General features: G+C 37.4%; 1 protein-coding gene across 1 annotated transcript in view; it reads left to right on the top strand.

Annotated features, from left to right (window-relative positions):
* Positions 1-21,283, top strand: part of RAB2A (RAB2A, member RAS oncogene family) — a 74,146-nt gene that overhangs the window by 15,484 nt on the left and 37,379 nt on the right. Inside the window, exons 3-6 of the mRNA XM_011982174.1 lie at positions 590-657; positions 12,590-12,672; positions 13,103-13,195; positions 19,982-20,093. Of these exons, the coding sequence (XP_011837564.1) occupies positions 590-657; positions 12,590-12,672; positions 13,103-13,195; positions 19,982-20,093 (356 nt within the window). The remainder of the gene's footprint in view (positions 1-589; positions 658-12,589; positions 12,673-13,102; positions 13,196-19,981; positions 20,094-21,283) is intronic.

Here is a 21,283-nt window from a genome sequence, read left to right as displayed (position 1 = left end):
AAAAAGCAAATTGTAGAGCAGAATTTTTATGTTCCCATTTATACAGAATTATATACTTACTTCTGCATGTGTATTCATGGAGCACTGTCTGGGAAGTATGTTAAAACATTGGTTATAGCTAATGGCAGATTTGGAGATTTCTTTCCTTGCTAATTACTCATGCTTGGAAACAATACTATGATATTGAAATGTATCTGTCCCTTTTTGGTGATTTTTATACCATATTAATGTAATTTTTAAGAAATTTTAATATTTAACATTTGTGATTAATAATTATGGCTCTTGGATGATCTCTTTTTTAATTTTTATGTTACTGAGCCTGCAAAACATGAAGATCACAGTTGGTTTCTTAATATTGACTCTGCCACATTTCAGTATCTTAGTATTTTAATTATGTCCTTAGCTTATGTCTTATTAGCACCTCTTCCTTAGCTTATATATTTTCTAAGTATAGGAGCTGCATTTGTTAAAGTCTATCTGTATATTACCTAGCATAGCATGTCTTGGAAGTAAACATTCTGTTTTGAATCCTCAAAAGTGAGATATATTCCCACTAATTTTGTAACAAATCATTTTGTACTCCATTTAGGTGTAGAGTTCGGTGCTCGAATGATAACTATTGACGGGAAACAGATAAAACTTCAGATATGGGATACGGTAAGTATAGGAAAAATGCACTGTGTGATCTCAGTAAAGTTGCTTTATGAAAGTACATTGTACGTTTGTTTTAATGTTATTATATGCCTGTTATGGTTTGTTAGACACTAACTTCCTGCAGCCTTGAGGTGAAATGTGGTGCTGGAGTAGATTGGTTTTTCTTATGCGCTGTTTTCAATAGATGGGCCCCGGGTGTTGGTGTTAGTGAGCATATCTGAGTGAATGCTCATGTTATGTGGTCTAAATTGAAATGCTTTAGAAACTGTATTTTTAGGAAAAACAATCAGCGTGTCTCAAGTACACGTAGGAAGTAAAATAAGAATATCAATATTATACAATAACTTATTCTTCAAGCTTATTATTTTAAATATTTTGGTCCTAACAACTTGAAGTCATGTTGCTCTTAATCTTTTATCCTAATTCTGTCATACCCGTGTTCACTGAGTACCTGTTATATGCCATACAATATTGTTTTTAATCGTGATTCCTCATCTGAACCATAATATACAGAAAATGATTTGAGTGACTGTTTTCTCTATTCTCCCATTTTAGATGCATAAAAGTGAAGTGACTGTATTGTATACATTGGGTGGCTTAAGGTAGCAATTTTCAAACCATTTTGTTTCAGAACTGCTTTATACTTTTAAAAATTAATGAAGACCCCCAAAGAGCTCTAGCTTATATGGCTTAAAGGTATTAGTATTTACCATATTAGAAATTAAAAATGGGAAACGTATCAAATATTCAATCATTAATTCATTTTCAATTAATAAATTACTTGTTAGGGTAAATAATACAATTGTAATGGAAACTATATTTTCCAAAACAAACAACTACATTTTTCTAGTGAGACTAGTGATATCTGTCTGCTGAATAGAAGACACTGGATTCTCATATCTGCTTCTGCACTGAGCCTTACATATGTTGTTTAATTGAAGTATGTTAAGAAAATCCAGCCTCACACAAATAGTCAGTTGGGAAATGGAGGACCACATGGACCCTTAAAGAGTCTGAGGAATTCCCAGAATCCTCGGATCACACTTTGAGAACCACTGCTTTAGGGCATTAGGAGATAATTCTTCGCAGAACCCCAGTTAAGAAAACCTGAAAGGTCTCCTGTTGTGTCAAAGACCATATTCTCTAAACCAGTAAATGAGATATAAATCATCATATACCTGTGGCCTATTTTTCTTCAGTCACTCAGTCTTAGTTTCTCACTTGTCATGTGTAGTAGCCATTGAAAGAAGGAACCTTAGAGAACATCCAGTCTCACAGACTGGATTCCCTAGACCAAGCAAGTTACTGAAGGCTGCTGTGGGACCTGGGTTTCCTGATCTTCCTATGTGTCACAGTTGTCCCCTAAATGATAACCCTACATGTCTGTCTTGTCCTGTCCTTGAATTGTCCACTCAACTCTTGGTTCTTGTGCTTTTTTGCCTCTTCTTCCTCAGTGAAGATTCACACTTTTACTATTTCTTAGGGATTTCCCATGTGAGCCTAAAGCATCTCAAAACTTTTGATTTGCATTCTCTCAGGCAACATCTCAAAACTGTGTGGAAAAGAGGAAAATAAAATACACAAAGTCCCTTTTTTCCTAGAAATTTAAAATTAATAATCTCCAACCAAAAAGAAGTATATTCTACTTCTGTATTAAAAGAGTTTCTCTCTTCTTGTTTTTGAGACAGGGTGTCTGTCACCCAGGCTGTAGTGCAGTGGCGCAATCATAGCTCACTGCAGCCTCGAACTCCTGGGCTCAAGTAGTCCTCCCACTTCAGTCTCCTGAATAGCTGGGACTACAGGCGTGCACCACCACACCCGGCAGAGTTTCTGTCTCTTATTCAGAACTGATTTACATAAACTAAGTTACTCTTTTTAGCTTATAACCTTGTGTAACACACATCTTTGCATTGTGTAATGTGAACCAGACTACTGTTATTCTTCAATAAACATATTTTTCATTTCTTACATTTTTGCATAAATACTTGCATTGCTTAAAGTGCCTTTTTTTTTCTTTTCCATTTAAGGCAACTAAGATATCAGCTCTTTTTGAAGCCTTTTTGACCCTCATGGGAATAACTTATTCTTCCCGTAGTATTTTGTGCATATATCTCTTGTAGTTCTGGTCCCATTGTCATAGCTTTTTGTTCACATTAGCTACCCTTCTTAGAATAAGCATTATGAGGGAAGGATCCACCTATATCTTAGGCAGCTTTGTATCCTGCATTCTTAGCTTGGTGACTGATACATACAGCGTTTGGTAAATTTTAATGAATGAATAGAGAATCTCATTCTGTCTAAGCAACTTGTAGGGTCACTGGATGTGTTCAGGAGATGTCATCTACTAAATTAAAGTACATAGTTTTGAAAAGGAAAGGTTAATATAGTAATGATAATTATGTGATATTTTGGGCATAAACCACTTCATTGTCTGTAGGTTATTTTATTCACCTGTTCTTCTATTCTTAAAGTAGTCCCTTAAATAATCTTTGTTTTTTGAAACTTGAGTAAGCCATTCATTTCCTAGTTGTCTGTTTTGTAGATTAACTCATCATGCATTCTTTTGATAGAAGCCTGGTTTTTTGTGGGTGTTTTTTTGTTTTTGTTTTTGCTTGAGTTGATTTCTTTGCACAACAATAAACTTACAAAAGAAATCTGAAATAATTTCTTTTGCTGGACAGTATGAGAAGGGAATAGAAGAAAAACCCGTGTTTGTGTTCTTCTAGGAGGGCAGAGGGCTCGTTTTCTTTCCTCTATTTCTGAGAGAGACTGTGGTCCCTTTAAAGACATCATAACGCCCAAGAAAGAATTCGACCACTTCCAACTTCTACATGGAGAGCTCCCAACGAATGGCCTGATCCAGATTTAAAGGACTGTTTAAAATAATTTAACTTATTTCTTTTGGAGGTTGTTTCTTGAGTCTTTGTCTTTCTTACAAGTTTTCCTCTTTTGTTGGGTTTTTTCTTTGTTTTTGGTTTTGGTTTTGAGACGTCTTACTCTGTTGCCCAGGCTTGAGTGTAGCGGCATGATCACAGCTCACTGCAGCCTCAAACGCCTGGCCTCAAGCAATCCTCCCACCTCAGCCTCTTGAGTAGCTGGGACTACACGTGTATCCCACCACGTGCAGCTAATTTTTTAAACTTTTTGTAGAGATGGAATCTCGTTATGTTTCCCAGGCTGGTCAGGCTTTTCTCTTATTTTCATTGACTTTATTCTTACTTTCATACCCAACTTCCAAAACTTTTTAATAAATGTAATCTAATACACATTAAGATTGGTCTCACACTTAGTTTATATCTGAGTGAAACAGGATTTTCCATACCATGAATGTGTGTCTATACATTTGGATAGCCATTTGCATTTTTGGTAGCAAGGGTTACGTCTGTTCATGGCCCAAGATGTTTACAAAACCATCCTAGAGAGTCCTTCAGGGGAAAATTAGCCAAATGTTGTTAGTTGTTTCATCAGCCTTATAGAACTGAAGTTTTCTTAGTATCTTAGTCTTTTTTTTTTTTTTTTTTAGACGGTGTTTTACTCTTGTTGCCCAGGCTGGAGTGCAATGGTGCAATCTCAGCTCACTGCAACCTCTGCCTCCTGGGTTCAAGTGATTCTCCTGCCTCAGTCTCCCAAGTAGCTGGGATTACAGGCCTGGCTAATTTTGTGTTTTTAGTAGAGACAGGGTTTCTCCATATTGATTAGGCTGGTCCGGAACTCCTGACCTCAGGTGATCCACCCGCCTCAGCCTCCCAAAGTGCTAGGATTACAGGCGTGAGCCACTGCACCTGGCCTACAGGATGTTTGTCATTTTTATCTTCAAAAAATTTAAGGAGTTTTCCTTGCAAAATTTTCACATCCACCACCTTTGCTTTCTTTTGCAAATAGTTAGGATAGCTGACAGCAGATACTCCTTGGAGGCCTTAAGGCCGTCAATCAATTTCACAGCTGGAAGCAGTGATAAGAGTCTGTCAGTGTGGCTCACGCCTGTAATCCCAGCACTTTGGGAGGCCGAGGCAGACGAATCACGAGGTCAGTAGATCGAGACCATCCTGGCTAACACGGTGAAACCCCGTGTCTGCTAAAAATACAAAAAATTAGCCGGGCGTGGTGGCAGGTGCCTGTAGCCCCAGCTATTCGGGAGGCTGAGGCAGGAGAATGGCGTGAACCCGGGAGGTGGAACTTGCAGTGAGTCAAGATCGTGCCACTGCACTCCAGCCTGGGCAACAGAGTGAGACTCGGTCTCAAAAAAAAAAAAGTCTATCAGTGCCTCCCTTAAAGCTCTGACACTTGGCCCTGTACTGAGTTACTTTTTTTTTCATTTATTAAAAGCCAAAGCCAAACTATAAATATTACTCTTCTGCCAGGGGAATTCAGAAAAAAAAAATATGTTGCCCCCGGTTCTGTTCATTGGCAGAAAAAAGGCAGAGGTGTGTTCTCACTGTTAGACCCAAGCCATTACTGCCTCGTCCTGCTCTTGTTCTTTTTCTCTTACTTTTTCTCTTGCCTTCTGTCACTCTTTCAGTTGCCTTCTAGCATATCCAAATACATTTGATTTCCCAGCCCCTCCAAAAAAATTTGTAATATGAATGTTTTAGTTCAGTTCATTTATCTACTCAGCTTCCCTGGACATATTTGTTTTACATATCTTATATCAAGTAAGAGTTAGTGAGACTTTTGACAAAATTATATGAAAACTAACATGCTAAAAGTTTCTTCTCAGCAAATCACAGACATTTTTTTCTCCCTTGAAAAAAAGTGTTACTTTATACTCTTGACATACTATTTCTAAAAATTGAATATTGTTTTGTTTGAATGCATCAGTAAGGATGGATGACCAGATGCAGTGAGCCAGGGAGAGGACCTGGAATCCTGAAGGCTGGAAACAATCCTGCCTCCACTTCTGCCTTTCCTCTCTGTTCCCATTACTGTCACTTCCTTCCTCTCCCCCATCATCCTCACAGCCAGGAGTTGAGTGGCTTAGAGCTCCAACTGTTGTGCCTCCTTAGGCAGCAATTCATTGACATTTTCTTGAAGAACTACAGGGACAGGAAACTGTCTTAGACATTTCATTGTACTTTAGCGATTACCTCCCACCTGTGGTCTCCAGTTTTTCTTACATGGCAGCACTGAAAGAATTCGGACATCGGTGATCATATCCTATTTTATCTTTTTTTTTCTTTTTTTTTTTTTTTTTTTGAGACAGGATCTTGCTCTGTTGCCCAGGCTGGAGTGCAGTGGTGTGATCACAGCTCACCACAGCCTCCACCTCCTGAGCTCAAGTGATCCTCTCACCTCAGCTTCCCCATTACCTGGGACTACAGGCACACGCCACCACTCCCAGCTAATTTTTTTTTAATTTTGTAGAGATGGGATTTTGCCATGTTCCCAAGGCTGGTCAGAAACTCCGGGGCTCAAGCAATCTGCCCACCTTGGCCTTCCAAAGTTCTGGGATTACAGCGTGAGCCACTGCGCCCAGCTAAGCCTTTTTTCCAAAGTAAATATCCTCAAATTTTTTAAAGCATTCAACTTCTGCTGTTTTTTCTAGGTATTTCCACCCATTGTTACTTTTCTCAGGATCCCACGGCTAAATAGTGCAGGTTGACTTTTTCACCACCCTTGCTGTGGACACTAAGACAGCCTAAAAATCACTTTGATTCTTACTGATCTTACTGTCACCCAGAATAGAAGTTTTGGACATGCATGTAGATTTCAAAATCTTTCCTCTCAATGATAGCAGTTCCTTGGTAGAGGTCTGAATTTTTAAGTTGAGTCTTTTAAGTAAAGTACCGGAGATTTAATGCTTGGGCAAGGGACAGTTTATTTGGCTGTTTAGAAATCCTTCTTTCCTTCTTTTGGTTCTCATCTGTGTTCTACATAGCTGGAGTTGTTTGATAAATAACTAGCAATGCAAGTAAGACAAGTATTACTCTAACACTGATTCTCACAAATCTTAATTTTCTCACTTTATTGGCTCTTTGGGATCAATCCAGGTAACATATTTGAGTGCCTACTATAAATATACTTTAGTACTCTGAGTTAAGCTATCCCTCAAGGATAACTGAAGAGGAAAAAAGATAAGCATTGAATAGTATGTTCATTGTGTCTAATCAATAGTATTAGAACCAAATGACCACATGAAAGTGCTTTTGGATTTGTGAGGAGAAAAGGATAACTATGGGCTGTGGTAGACAAGCTTTCCCAGCTTTGTGAAAGAATTAGGGACTTGAGCTGGTCCTCAAAGGAAATGGAAATTGGATAGGTGGAGAGAGAAGAATATAGTTTTTCAGGCAAGGAGTTAAGCAGAGGCACAAAAGCAGGAATTTTCAGACTATAGACAAGATATCAGTAGAAAAAAATGGACTTGTATGAATAAGACTTTGATTGAATAAGAAAAAATTCATGTGAGATAAATAGAGATCTGATTCTCAAGAGCTTAGGACTTTAATTCAGGGTATTTAGAGATTTTTGAACTATAGCTTAATATGTATAAAGTTATATTTTATAGGAGTAGAAGAGGAAGAAGAGGTAAAGATGACTACTAGTTGCCAGCATGGTTACTACAAATACTGCTATTCACCAAAAGACTTAGATGCATGGAAAAGCCAATTTGGGGGATTCTTTATCTGGCAGTTAGAAATAAGTTTTAAAATTATGATGCAAAGGATCAATTTTGGTTTGGCAATCCTCACATGAAAGATGAAGGTGTAAGACTTCTTTTGCACAGATGTTCCATGACTCTGATTTAATATTAAGCATCACTAAAAATGAGCATGTTCTTTATCTCTTAGGCAGACTTGTTCTGCTTTACTTTTTTGTATGTCTGAGTATTTTGTGAATTGTTTTGTTTTGTTCTGGAGACAGAGTCCAGCTCTGTCGCCCAGGCTAGAGTGCCGTGGCGCAATCTCAGCTCACTGCAGCCTCCGCCTCCTGGGTTGAAGTGATTCTCCTGCCTCAGCCTCCAGAATAGCTGGGATTGTAGGCACATGCCACCACGCCTGGCTAATTTTGTATTTTTTGTAGAGACAAGGTTTCACCATGTTGGCCAGGCTGGTCTCGAGCTCCTGACCTCAGGTGATCCATCCGCCTTGGCCTCCCGAAGTGCTGGGATTATAGGCATGAGCCACCACACCTAGCTAATCTTGCGGATTTTTAAGTAAATCTAACAGTTATGTTGTGAGCCAAGAGAACTTACTGTCCACTCTGGCCACTCCACCCCAACTTTGTTTTGTGGTGCTGTTCACTTAGGCATCATTCCTGTTTGATTAAATGTGTTTTTCTTTACACTCTAAGCTACTATCAGGAATCTGACTATTACATACAAAGAATTTTGTATCCTGTTTGGTTTCAAGCTTCCAAAATCCCCTTTAACCAACAGTTTATAGTGATATAGTGAAGAGGATCAAACACAATATTCACAATTCCTAAGTTAACTTTTTTTTTTTTTTTTTTTTTGGAGACGGAGTCTTGCTCTCTCACCCGGGCTGGAGTGCAGTGGCACAATCTCGGCTCACTGCAAGCTCCGCCTCCCGGGTTCACGCCATTCTCCCGCCTCAGCCTCCCGAGTAGCTGGGACTACAGGCGCCCGCCGCCACGCCCGCCTAATTTTTTGTATTTTTAGCAGACACGGGGTTTCACCGTGTTAGCCAGGATGGTCTCGATCTCCAGACCTCATGATCTGCCCGCCTTGGCCTCCCAAAGTGCTGGGATTATAGGCATGAGCCACCACGCCCAGCCCTAAGTTAACAAAAAGTTTCACTTAAAACAATGTAGGTCGGGCTGAGTTTGGATAGTTATATATTCAAGTACTTTTTTTTTCCCCCCTCCAAGACACAGCCTCGCTCTGTTGCCTAGGCTGGAGTGCAATGGCATGATCTTGGCTCACTGCAGTCTCCGCCTCCTGGCTTCAAGTGATTCTCCTGCCCCAGCCTCCCGAGTAGGAGTAGCTAGGATTACAGGTGTGCACCACCACGCCTAGCTAATTTTTGTATTTTTTAGTAGAGAGAGGTTTTTACCAATTGGTCAGGCTGGTCTCCAACTCCTGACCTTGTGATCTGCCCGTCTCAGCCTCCCAAAGTGCTGGGTTTACAGGTGTGAGCCACCGTGCCCGGCCTAAGGTACTTTTTAAAAATCAGATGGCTTTGCTTTAATACATCAAGGTGGTTAACCTTTGGGCTAAGTTTATTCAGTTAGTTGTTTTATAACAGTTTGTTTATAGTTAGAGAAGCCATAAGAGAATAGGCCAGAGTTGTGATAGTTTTCAGATAAGTAAGTTCTCAAGAATTTGTAAACTCTTCTGAATATTCATCTTTATTTATTATAAAATAACCATAGATCTTAAGATGCATAGCTACAGTCATAGTCTTCAGTGGGAATTGTGTTTTTTTATTTACTCGAGTTTTTGTTTAATTTTGTAATGGACAGAAGTGTAGATTATTGTGTAAGTTATTTCCATATTGGAACATGTTTTGTTCTTTGCAAAACAGTTCAGAAGGAATGAGAATGGTTATGAAAGTTTGCCTTTCTCCTTTTCCTAAATTTATTTTGTCTTTTACTCTTTTATCTAGGCTCTAAACTGGAAATTTTAGATCTTATAGTAGTGCTTTTCTAGCAATGTGTTCATTTTAATTCATCGCACAGAATGTCCCTGGAGAGATTGTTTTAAAGGACTTTACCTTTGCTTAATGATCAGCCATGGGCGATATTTGAGCTGTAAACCTGATTTTTATTTTGAACTAACAAAATACGTATCTTTTTTGTATTACAGTAGTTCCTCCTTATCCATGAAGAATAGATGCTAACACCCCCAGAAGATGCCTGAAATTGCAGATAGTGCTGGACTCTATATATACTAGTTTTTCGATCCCATAACAGAGACAGCTGCAGTTTAAGCACTGTAATTTGAAAATCCCAAACCTCTTGAGCTTTCACATGACCCTCAGAGGAGATGCTGTTTGGTGCATTTTGAATTTTCGTGTTCAGATTAGGGATGCTCAACTGATAAGTGTAATGCAAATATTCTAAAATCGGAAACACTTCTGGTTCAAAGCATTTTGGATAAGGAGTGCTCAACCTGTATTAAGTGACTACCAGGCAGGTAGTGTAGTGTATACAGTGAAGATAGGCTGGACAAAGGGATGGTTCACATCCCCAGGAGCACAGAGCAGCAGGACAATGGGAGACTTTTATCACACTACTCAGAAGAGTGTACAATTTAAAACTTAGGAATTATTATTTCTGGACTTTTCCATTTAATATTTTCAGACTGCAGTTGACCACCAATAACTGAAACCTCAGAAAGCAAAACCTCAAATAAGGGGGGAACGACTGTACCTAACACAGAATCCTTTCTTGATACATAGGATTTACAGTGAAATTAATCCCTAAAGATGTAGTCCTTAGTTTTCCTGTGCTAAGCAGTGAAAGAAGATATTTCCTGCCAGTGTGCCTTCAGAACAGTGAATTTGGCCTGGAACAGTGGCTCACACCTGTAACCCCAGCACTTTTAGGAGACCGAGGCAGGTTGATTGCTTAAAGTCCAGTAGTTTGAGACCACCCTGGGCAACATGGTAAAACCTGGTCTCTATAAAAAAAAATTCTGTAAAAAAATAAAAATAAAAAATAAATTTTAAAAAACAATGAATTTAAAATAAAAACATGATATCTTCTAGTTTTTTGGGGTTTTGTTGTTGTTGTTGTTGTTGTTTTTCTTTTTTTTTTTTAAAGAGACAGGGTCTCATCTGTTGCCCAGGCTGGAGTGCAGTGGTGTGATTATAGCTCACTGTAGCCTTGAACTCCTAGGCTCCAGTGATCCTCCTGCTTCAGCCTCCCAAGTGGCTGGGACTGCATGTGTGAGCCACAACACCCAGCTAATTTTGAAAATTTTTCTGTAGGGATGGGGACTCGCCATGTTAGCCAGGCTGGTTTTGAACTCCTGGCCTCAAGCAATACTCCTGCCTCAGCCTCCCAAAGTGACATGAGCCACTATACCCAGCTGTCTTCAGTTTAACCTAAGCTCTGTGAAATGATTTGGCTATTTTTGTAAAGCCCTTTTATGTGATGGCTCTCTCACTATCTAATTTAGCATGATATTATTCTAACTACCAAAATTGCCTAGCCAAGAGAGGGTCTAATTGTTAGTTTCCACATGGGAGAAGTTATTTGCATTGAATCTTAGCATGTTAGGATTTACAGATGTCCACTCAGCTACATGGGATGGAGTACTGATTATTTTATGCGTATAACTAAGACATTAGGATTTCTTCTTTCACTTTTTTGTTGGTTTTTTGTTTTTGTTTTTGTTTTTGGAGACCAGGTGTTGCTCTGTTAGCAAGGCTGGAGTACAGTGGTGCAGTTACATCTCACGGCAACCTTCTCACCTGGGCTCAGAAGATCCTGCTCCCTCAGCCTCCCAAGTAGCTTGGCGTGCCACCACACTGGGCTAATTTTTGTATTTTTAGTAGAGACAGGGTTTTGCCATGTTGCCCAGGCTGGTCTTAACCCATTTATGCAGGAGGTTGCAAATTTTTTTTGTGAAAAATCAGACCTTGTCAGTGACCTTGAGCAGTAGGATATAAATAACTCCCACAAGCTTAGCATTCCAATAATGGAAGACTAGGCATAAATGGGTTAAACTCCCAGGCTCAAGTGATCCACCAGCCATGGCCTCCCAAAGTGCTGGAATTACATGCATGAGCCACCATGCCCGGCCTGTGTTTCCATTTTTTCACTCAACAGGCTTTCTCTGAATGCCTGCTATGTGCCAGACCCAGTGCCTAGCACACACTTAGCCACATGCAGGGGGTCAGGGAGGGAGGGAGTGTAGAAGAAGGGCCAAGAAGAGCAAGGTATTGTAGAGTGTTGAGTGTTAAACATGCGCATTCTGAGGGTGGGAAGGGCTAAATATTTCCATTGCAAGATCAGAACTCAGAATGTGTAAACGTCAATATTTTTCAAGTTAGGGGATTTTGAATATAAAAATCGTTAAAATTGGCTTTACGTTTACTTAATTAAAATGCTTACATTTTTGCAAAAATAGAAAAAGAAGGGATTAAAAATGAAAAATAACTTCTTACAAGAGCTGTCCAGTTTTAAACTCAGAGACAGCAGTCACATTCCTCCCCAGCAATTCTTAAAAAAACAGAAATTAGTACCACGAGTAAAAGAGAAATCATCTAGCTTTGCATAATCTCTTGTGTCTGTTTCACAAGTGGATATAAAGATGACTTTTACATCCTGTTGCCTTTTGACAAGCGTTATGTATCAAATACAGAGAAAATTGATTAAGTGTGGAGAAAAAACTTATATAAATTAAATTCAGAACCATTTTGTTTTTCATAATAAAATGATTGCTCAAAGAATTCCATTTGATGACTGTTGAAAGCTCACTGCAGTTTATGATATAACTGATAAAATCTGCATCCTTGGCCTTCCAACAACCTTTACACCAGCAGATGGTGGGCGTAAAGATGTCATTCATCATTTATTTACAATGGGCTTTATTTATTCTAGTGTCAACAGCTGCCCCAGGGAGTGGGTTATTGAATTCAAATGTGAGGCTCTGGGTTATTTGCTTCCTTTCAAATTTGTCTTCAGAGCTTAGTTGCTAGGAGTCCATTCTGTCCTTTAATAATGATTCATGTATTGTGAAGCCATTCAGTAAATTGGGTTGTCAGGGATTGCCAAAAAGGGTTTAGAGGTCTTGTGGGGTGGAGAGGTTGCAGGAGCGACTGTGTGTGCACTACATGTGCGTCTGGTTGACTTGAGCAATCTTGAGCAATAGTGGTATTTTGTAACTTTTTCCTAAGACTGATGAAGTTAAGTTTTCTTCTCTCCCTTTATGCACTCCTTCCCTACCTGCCTGTATTCTGTATATGAATAATATAAAAATATAGAGGACATTGTATTAAAGGAAACTCTCCAACCTTTTCTTTCGTCACAGGCAGGGCAAGAATCCTTTCGTTCCATCACAAGGTCATATTACAGAGGTGCAGCAGGAGCTTTACTAGTTTACGATATTACACGGTGAGAACTTGAAAACTTTGCAATTCAGTAGTCAATACAGAGAATTTTTCTAAATAAATGTGGTTAACAGTGATGAAAGAACAGCTTAGCCTTTCTGCCCTGGCTACTCACCTTTAAAACTGCGTCTTGAGTCCAATTTAAATTTACTACAGAAACCTGCACCTGAATTGTTTTTATTTGAATTAGCACCTTCAAATTGAAATTGGCAATATTATTTATTCATTGGAATTTTCTGAAGTGTGATTACATTAAATTTAAAAACTGAAATGTAATCAGTGAACTCTAAACGCAGATATGGTGCTTAAAACTACTTCTCGTTACATAAGTGGATGTGGCTAAAAATGGTTCTTTTTTAATAATGTGTATATTGTTCGTTGTATACTGAGGGAAATGCTTTGAACATAGTAATTAAATTATTTTTTATGTTTAGGAGAGATACATTCAACCACTTGACAACCTGGTTAGAAGATGCCCGCCAGCATTCCAATTCCAACATGGTCATTATGCTTATTGGAAATAAAAGGTAAAAAGGCTAATTTAGAGTTTACATTGCATTAGTGATGAAGACTGTACTGTTTATTTGACTACTTTCCTTAACATGTGTTCAACTGTGAGTTACCAGCCTCTTAAGTTATAAAATTTCAGAAATTCTAAGGTGTTTCTTTTGATTTTTAAAATGATGATAATAAACTTTCTTGGAAATTATTACTGTTATTATTTGAAATAGTTTTTGTGGAAAGAAGTACTTTAAAAAGTAATCTGAAGGAGTTTTATCAGATTCCTGATGTAAAGTTAAAACCTACTGATTATTTGAGCAGGTGGATTGAACATCTTTGTGCTGTCCATTTAAAATATGAGAAAACCTTCTTGCTTGACTAGTTTCCATAAACTTCCAAGAGTATGGGAAAGTTTTCACTAATTTTTGTAGAAACTTACAGTGGTAAGAAAATATTAGTATTTTCAAAATGCTAGGCACCATTCTTTTTGTTTTATTTTGTTTTGTTTCTTTTGTTTGAGACAGGATCTCTATTACCCAGGCTGGAGTGCAGTGGTGTGATCATAGCTTACTGCAGCTCGGCCTCCTGGGCTCAAGGGAATCCTCCTGCCTCAGCCTCCCAAGTAGCTGAGACTATAGGCATGCATGACCACCCCCAGTTAGTCTTTTTATTTCTTATAAAGAAAGGGTCTCACTTTGTGCCCAAGCTGGTCTCAGGCTCCTAACCTCAAGTGATTCTCCCACCTGGGCCTCCAAAAGTAGTGGGATTACAGGTATAAGCCACCATACCCAGCCCATTCCTTCTTTAGGGTTATATTAATATTAGATAGGCAAAATCATGACTTATGTGATAATGAGGACATCTCAAAACTTTTATCTCATTAATTAACAAGATAAGGAAACTGGTAAGATATTTCAACCAGTTCAGAAGGGAACTCAAAGTACCACACATTTATAATCAAATAAGGAATACTGAAATGCATTTACAAATGGATGCAAAACTGAACAATATTTTAACAGGGTATTAATTTTATTCCACAGGACACAGTCTGCGTTTCCATGGACAGGAATTATTTGCATTTATTCCCACAAGTTAACTTCTGTCTCTGCAATCTTTGAAAATGTGTGAGATGCAATTAAAATAGTACTATTAAGAAAATGTTTAAATGAACAGCCTAGGGCCAGGTACAGTGGCTCACACCTGTGATCCCAACAGTTTGGGAGGCCCAGGGGGAGGATTGCTTGATCCCAGGAGTTCAAGATCAGCCTGGGCAACACAGGGAGACTCAATCTCTACAAAAAATTATAAAATTTAGCCAGACATGATGGTGCATTCCTGTGGTTCCAGCTACTCGGGAGGCTGAGGTGGGATAATCACTTGAGCCCAGTTGAGGCTGCAGTGAACTCTGTTCATGCCACTGTACTCCTCCAGCCTGGGCAACTGAGCAAGACTTTGTCTCAAAAAAAAAAAAAAAGAAAATAGCATAATTTTTTTGCCTTAAGAAACTGGAATAAGAGCAAATCAAACTCAAGGAAAGCCTCCTGCCCGTGAAAAAAAAGAGAAAGAGAAAACCAATGAAACCAAAAACTAGTTCTTCAGAAGATAAAATAAAATAGATACTGATCAGGAAAAAAGGCAAACATTAGCAATATCAGGAAAGAAAGGTTGACATCACTATAAATAAAAAAGATAAAGAGAATATTGTAAACAGACTAAATAAATAAAGAGATATAACCATGTTCATGGATTGTAAGACTAAATATAAGATGTCTTCTCAAATTTATGTAAAAATTCATTGAAGGACAGGTACAGTGGTTCACAGCTGTAATCCCAGCACTTTGAGAGGCCAAGGCAGGAGGATCACATGAGGCAAGGAGTTCAAGACCAACCTGGGAATGTAGCAAGATCTTGTCTGTACAAAAAATAAAATAATAATTTAAAAAAAAAACTAGCTAGGCTTGCTGGTACACGCCTTTAGCTCTACTTAGAAAACAGAGGTGAGAGGATTGCTTGAATCCAGGAGCTCAAGGTTGCAGTGAGCTGTCATTGCGCCAACTGCACTCCAGCTTGGGCAAAAAAGTGAGACTGTCTCCAAGGGGAAAAAAAAAGTTTCATTGTAACCCTAATCAAACTATCAAATGTTGGCAGACTTTTTTTCGGAGTGTAGATATTGACAAGCTTACTTTAAAGTTCTATGAAAATGCAAAGTCCACCGAATAGCCAAATCAGCTTTGACAAAGAGGCACAATATTGAAGAGAATTTACTATTCTACAAATTTTAAGATTTATTATACTATAATCAATTTAATATTGTTTGGCATAAGCAGACATAGATCAGCAGAGCTGAATAAGAAATTCCAGAAGTAGATTCATGATATATTAATGATATATATGATATATTAATTTTTTGACAGAGATGCTAACTTAGTTGAAGAAGGGGTAATCTTTTCATCAAATGGTGCTGAATCAGTTAATAGTCGTGTGTAAAAATATGAACCTCAACCCTTACATTATACCATATACAAAAATTAACTGGAAGTGGATCATAGACCTAAGTGTAAGAGCTAAAACTACTTAAAATTTCTAAAGAAAACAAATTTTAGTGACCCTATTTTGGCAAACATTTCTTAAATGGGACAGAAAAAAGCATGAACTTTAAACAGAAAAAAATCAATAAATTGCTGTTTAACTGAATTTAAAACTTTGTTCTTCAAAAGACAGTTACACTATTATACAACATCGTGACATGGTTAATGGTGATATAGTGCATTCTGGAAAAATGCTGAAAGAGTGGTTGTTAAGTGTTCTCACCACGAAAAATAACTGTGAGATAATGCAAATTAGCTAGATTTAGCCATTCTGCAGTGTATATATACTTCAAAACAATATGTTCTGCATGATAAATACATGCAATTTTATCTATCAATTTAAATAAATTTGAAGAAAAATAGTTACAAAAATGAAGAGGCAAGCTACAGACTGGGAGGAAATATTTGTGAAACATATAACTGACACAGGATTTATGTCTAGAATATATGAAGAATGCTTATAATTCATTAATAAGACATCCAGTTTTTAAAAATGAACAAAAGATTTGAACCAGCAGTTCATTACAGAAGATATACTACTGATGGGAACATAAAATGATACAATCACTTTGGAAAACAATTTGGTAGTTTCTTTAGAAATTAGCAGGCCGAGGCGGGAGGATCACTTGAGCCTAGTAGTTTGACACCAGCCTGGGCAATGTAGGGAGACTTCGTCTATACAAAAATAATAAATTTTTAAAATAAGTAGCAGAACATGGTGGTGCATACTTAAAGTCCCAGCTACTACTCCAGAGGCCGAGGGGGTAGGATCACTTAAACCTGAGAGGTCGAGGCTGCAGCGAACCGTGATCACGCCACTGTATTCCAGGCTAGGCCACAGAGCAAGACCCTGTCTCAAAAAAAGAAATTAAACACACATCTGTATTTCCTAGCCATTTTACTCCCAGATGTTTACACAACATAAATATGTCTTCATATGTCCACAGAATTATGTACAAATACTCATACCAGCTTTATTTGTAATAGCCCCAAACTGGAAACAACTCAAATATCAATTAACAGATGAATGGAAAAATAGTGATATAGCCTTACCACAGACTACGGCTCAGCTATAAAGAGGAATGAACTATTGATACATGCAGCAAAATGGATGATTCTCAAAATAATTACAGAGTAAAAAACTCAGACCAAAAATACCATGTGATTACGTTTATATAAAAATCCTAGTAAATGCGGACTAATCTGTAGTGGCAGAAAGCGGATCATCAGCTGCCTAGGATGCAGTGGCAAGAAGGGATGGATTACAGTGGAGTCTGAGGAAACGTTTGGGAGACGGATGGCTTCACAGGCATACATATCTTAAAACTAAACAAATTTTGCTTTTAAGTACAACTTCTTTTATGTCTGTTACACCTCAAAAAAGCTGTAAAACTATAATGTAAAACATCATTACACTGTATAGATTTTAGAGTGTTCTTTTAATAGAAATTGAGATTTGCTGTTAAGAGAAAACATTTACTTAAGTGATATTTACATTATAAAAAGGTAAACATTGCTTGTTTGTGTAGAGAAGAAACCATTATATTCTCTGAAGGCCTTTCTTGGGTATTATTTTCCACATTTAAATCATCTCACTAAATCTTTTTAAGGTTATGAAGCTATTGGAGGGAAGCTTTAGTCTTTCTGTGATGGAAATAGTTACTCTGCCATTCAAGGTATGAAATAATAAGAGGAAAATACTTGGAGAATAAAGAGAATTTTTAATCCTTTTATTTTACCGATTTTTTCCTTGTGTCTGAAACATGATGAGCATGATGAGTGACAGGTGGCTTAAATTTGGTTGCCGACCACTAGGAGCTGATAGTTCAAATGTGAGAAGAAATAAACAAAGCATAGTATGTAAACAAGAGATGTTTCTGATGATCGTAGGTGGGTGACCTTTAAAATCAGGAGTATAATGAACAAGAAGGAACAGAAATAAATGAGATGATTATTTTTAGATGAATTGAATTGTGGGTAGACATCAAAGCAGGGAATAAGCAATTTTTGAATTAGAGGCATTAAGCAGTAGGGAGCCAGTGAAGGGCAGTGACCTAGTCAGAGCGACAGATGACACAGATTTTTCTTCCTATGGCATTGTATTAATAAATTGGTTATATAAGAAATAGGAAGCAGACGTTTAAAAGATGAAAGTTTTTTAATAGTATAAGGATTACAATGCAAACCCTAAACAAAAAGGGGGCATAAATTAAAAAGAAAGATACTTAAGTAACCTAAGCAACTTAAGTGGGATTCAGAGGGAGTGAACTAAGACAACAATATGATGTAATGCCTGGAAAACTGAGGTATTTTTAAAACTTTACACTAACTATATAGTCAAGTACTATGGCTTTTGAGTTTTTGACTTGACCTATGGTAAGAAATATATTTTACATCATGACCTAGTAAATAAATTGTGTATACACCTACACATAAAACGAAATATTCATAAATTATACCTTTATACATAAGTTCCATGAAACAGTACATGCAGTGGCATGATCTTTGCTCCTGCAGCCTCCGCCTCCCAGGTTCAAGCAATTCTCCGGCCTCATCCTCCTGAGTAGCTGGGATTACAGGCACCCGCCCTCATACCCAGCTAATTTTTGTATTTTGTAGAGAAGGGATTTCACCATGTTGGCCAGACTGGTTTTGAACTCCTAACCTGAGGTGACCCTCCCGCCTCAGCCTCCCAAAGTGCAGGGATTACAGGTGTGAGCCACTGCACCTGGCCTATTGTTTCTTTTTTTAAAAAAATTCTGATTATTTCCTACTGAGTGATTTTTACGATTCATTGAGTCATGACACAGTTTGAAAAATCCTACCCAGGCTTAGCACAGTGGCTCAGTCCTGTAATCCTAGCAATTGGGAAGGCCAAAGTGGGAGGATCACTTGAGTCCAGGAGTTCAAGACCAGTCTGAGCCACATAGTGAGACTTTGTCTCTGAAAAAATTTTTAAAAACTGCCCTGGAAAAGCCTTGGCACATGTATACACAAAAAATATATATATAAAATGCTTATTGTAACATTGTAATAATGAAAAATTTTAAATAACTTTGTCTCATAGAGAATTTAAGTTGTATTACATTCTTTCAGTAGACTATAATACACCAGTTAAAAAATAAACTAGATCTACATGTGTTATTTGGATAAATTTGAAAAACATAACGTTGACCAAAGTTAACAAGTTGTAAAACAGTAGCTACATCTGAATTTTTAAAGACATGAAAAAGAAATACCATTTATGGTTATAAACATGAGTATAAATGCAAAAACATGCATGAGAATGAAAACACCAAATTCAGGTAATGGTTACCTTTAGGGTAAGAGGGAGGAGAGTGGGATCAGAGACACACAGGTGATGATTCTGCTGATTTTATTTCTTAAGGGGAAAGAAACCTGAAATCTAGCAAATAATATGTCAAGACTAGCTGGAAGTATGTGGATATTATCATACATCTTTTTTCATGTATAAACATGTAATAGTAAATACTATGTAAGAAGAAATAAATAGTAAAGTTTTTTAACTTTTAAAATAAAACATGCTTTAAAAGCGACTGCTACTTCCCCCCCCCCACCTCACTAATACAATTCTAGTATGATAAAAATGAATACCCTGCTTTCATTGGAAATTTCTAGCTTATACTTTCTCTCTCCCTCCCTTTCTCCTTTTCTCTCTCTAGTCCTTCGTCCCTCCTTCTCCCTCTCTGTCTATATCAATTTTGCTTTAAGAAGAAACTGGGAATTAAACAAACTGGGATCAATGATGTAATGTATCTTTAGTACTTTGGATTTTACTAATTTCCTATAGTTTCTGAGAGTTATATTTTAATCACATTCATAGAAACTCAGTCAGTCTGGCCAATGGAGGAGGATAGTATAGTCCTGCTCTTTCAAATTATGTCGAGCAAAATGGCTTTCTTCTCTGGGAACGCACTGTACTCAAAGATACAAGGTATTAGACTAGAGGCTCCCTTAAGTTACAGCTAGTTCTAACATTCTAGAACTCTAACACAGACTCTTTCTTCTGTTGGATTGTTCTTAAGAAACTAGACAGTGTTCTAAATACTAACCCTCATAATACCCTAAATAATACAGTTAGTATGTTAAAAATTAATTAAAAGAATGGTCATCACAACTTTGAATTCCATGGTACACTTTCCACAGATGCTTCTATTTGTACCATGTTGATTAATAATGTGACCCTTTCTTTCCCATATTCAGTGATTTAGAATCTAGAAGAGAAGTAAAAAAAGAAGAAGGTGAAGCTTTTGCACGAGAACATGGACTTATCTTCATGGAAACGTCTGCTAAGACTGCTTCCAATGTAGAAGAGGTAAATAAGAGGCCCTTTAAAATGTTCATCTTTATAATTAATAGAAATGTTTTACATATCTTCATTTTATTATTTATTTTAAGTTTTTAGTCGGATGGCCTTTGAACATCATAAAGTAGGAAAATTTCTTCCCCTTGAAATGCCTTGCAACATTTACCTTCTGTCAGACTCTTAAATCATATTGAGCCTTCTCTTCAAGCCTGAATGCTTTCTTACACCTTTGTACATATTTTCCCTCCCTCCCTTTTTCTAAACAATTTCCTATAGTTTCTGAGAGTTATATTTTAATCACATTCATATAAAGTCAGTGTGGCCAATGGAGGAGGATAGTGTAGTTCTGTTCTTTCAAATTATGTTGAGCAAAATGGCTTTCTTCTCTGGGAACCCACTGTACTCACAGATATAAGGTATTGGAGTTCTTTGGGTTGCATGGTAGAGAAATCTTTTTTGTGTTGCATGGGAGGGAAATAAAGAACACGCTAATGAAATTTGGAAATGTTTCAAGACACCAGAACATTTGTAGCTATTTATATCCACTTCTGCTTATTTTTTTGATTTTATTTATTTTTTTAACTGTCAATATATTATCACATCACCACTTCTGCTTAAAGTATTATAGTATTGCTGTGTAATATTTTACAAAGCATGAGAATTCTGTTTCATCTATTGATGAAATTTGTATTATTTCAGTTATTTCCATTGATCAACCTGAACTGTTGGAGCTTTTCTAAACACAGTGTATTCTTTTATGCTGTATGTGTTTGGAGGCAGTGTGTTTATACATATTGTAAATAGATGATTACATAGTTGATCCTTTCTAAGGTAAATGTATTACTCTTATTTTATAAAAAGAGGTAATGAAGCTAAGAAAAGTCGTAGTTTATCCAAAGTAATGCTTAGTTCCCGATTTCTGGATAAGAACAGCTTATAAGAGCAACTAGAGAAAGTAGTTCTGAAAAATGATTTAAGAATCACTGTTGTAAGGATAACAGAGGTCAGGGTCTTGGGAAACAGCTAGCATGTGCCTTCAACATAGTAAGCAGTCAGTAAATATTTATTAAGTCAGGAAACAACAGGTGCTGGAGAGGATGTGTAGAAATAGGAACACTTTTACACTGTTGGTGGGATTGTAAACTAGTTCAACCATTATGGAAAACAGTATGGCAATTCCTCAAGGATCTAGAACTAGA

Source organism: Mandrillus leucophaeus, unplaced genomic scaffold (assembly GCF_000951045.1).
Source record: "Mandrillus leucophaeus isolate KB7577 unplaced genomic scaffold, Mleu.le_1.0 Scaffold236, whole genome shotgun sequence".
Classification (NCBI taxonomy): Eukaryota; Metazoa; Chordata; class Mammalia; order Primates; family Cercopithecidae; genus Mandrillus; species Mandrillus leucophaeus.
This window is presented reverse-complemented; position numbering and strand designations above follow the sequence as displayed.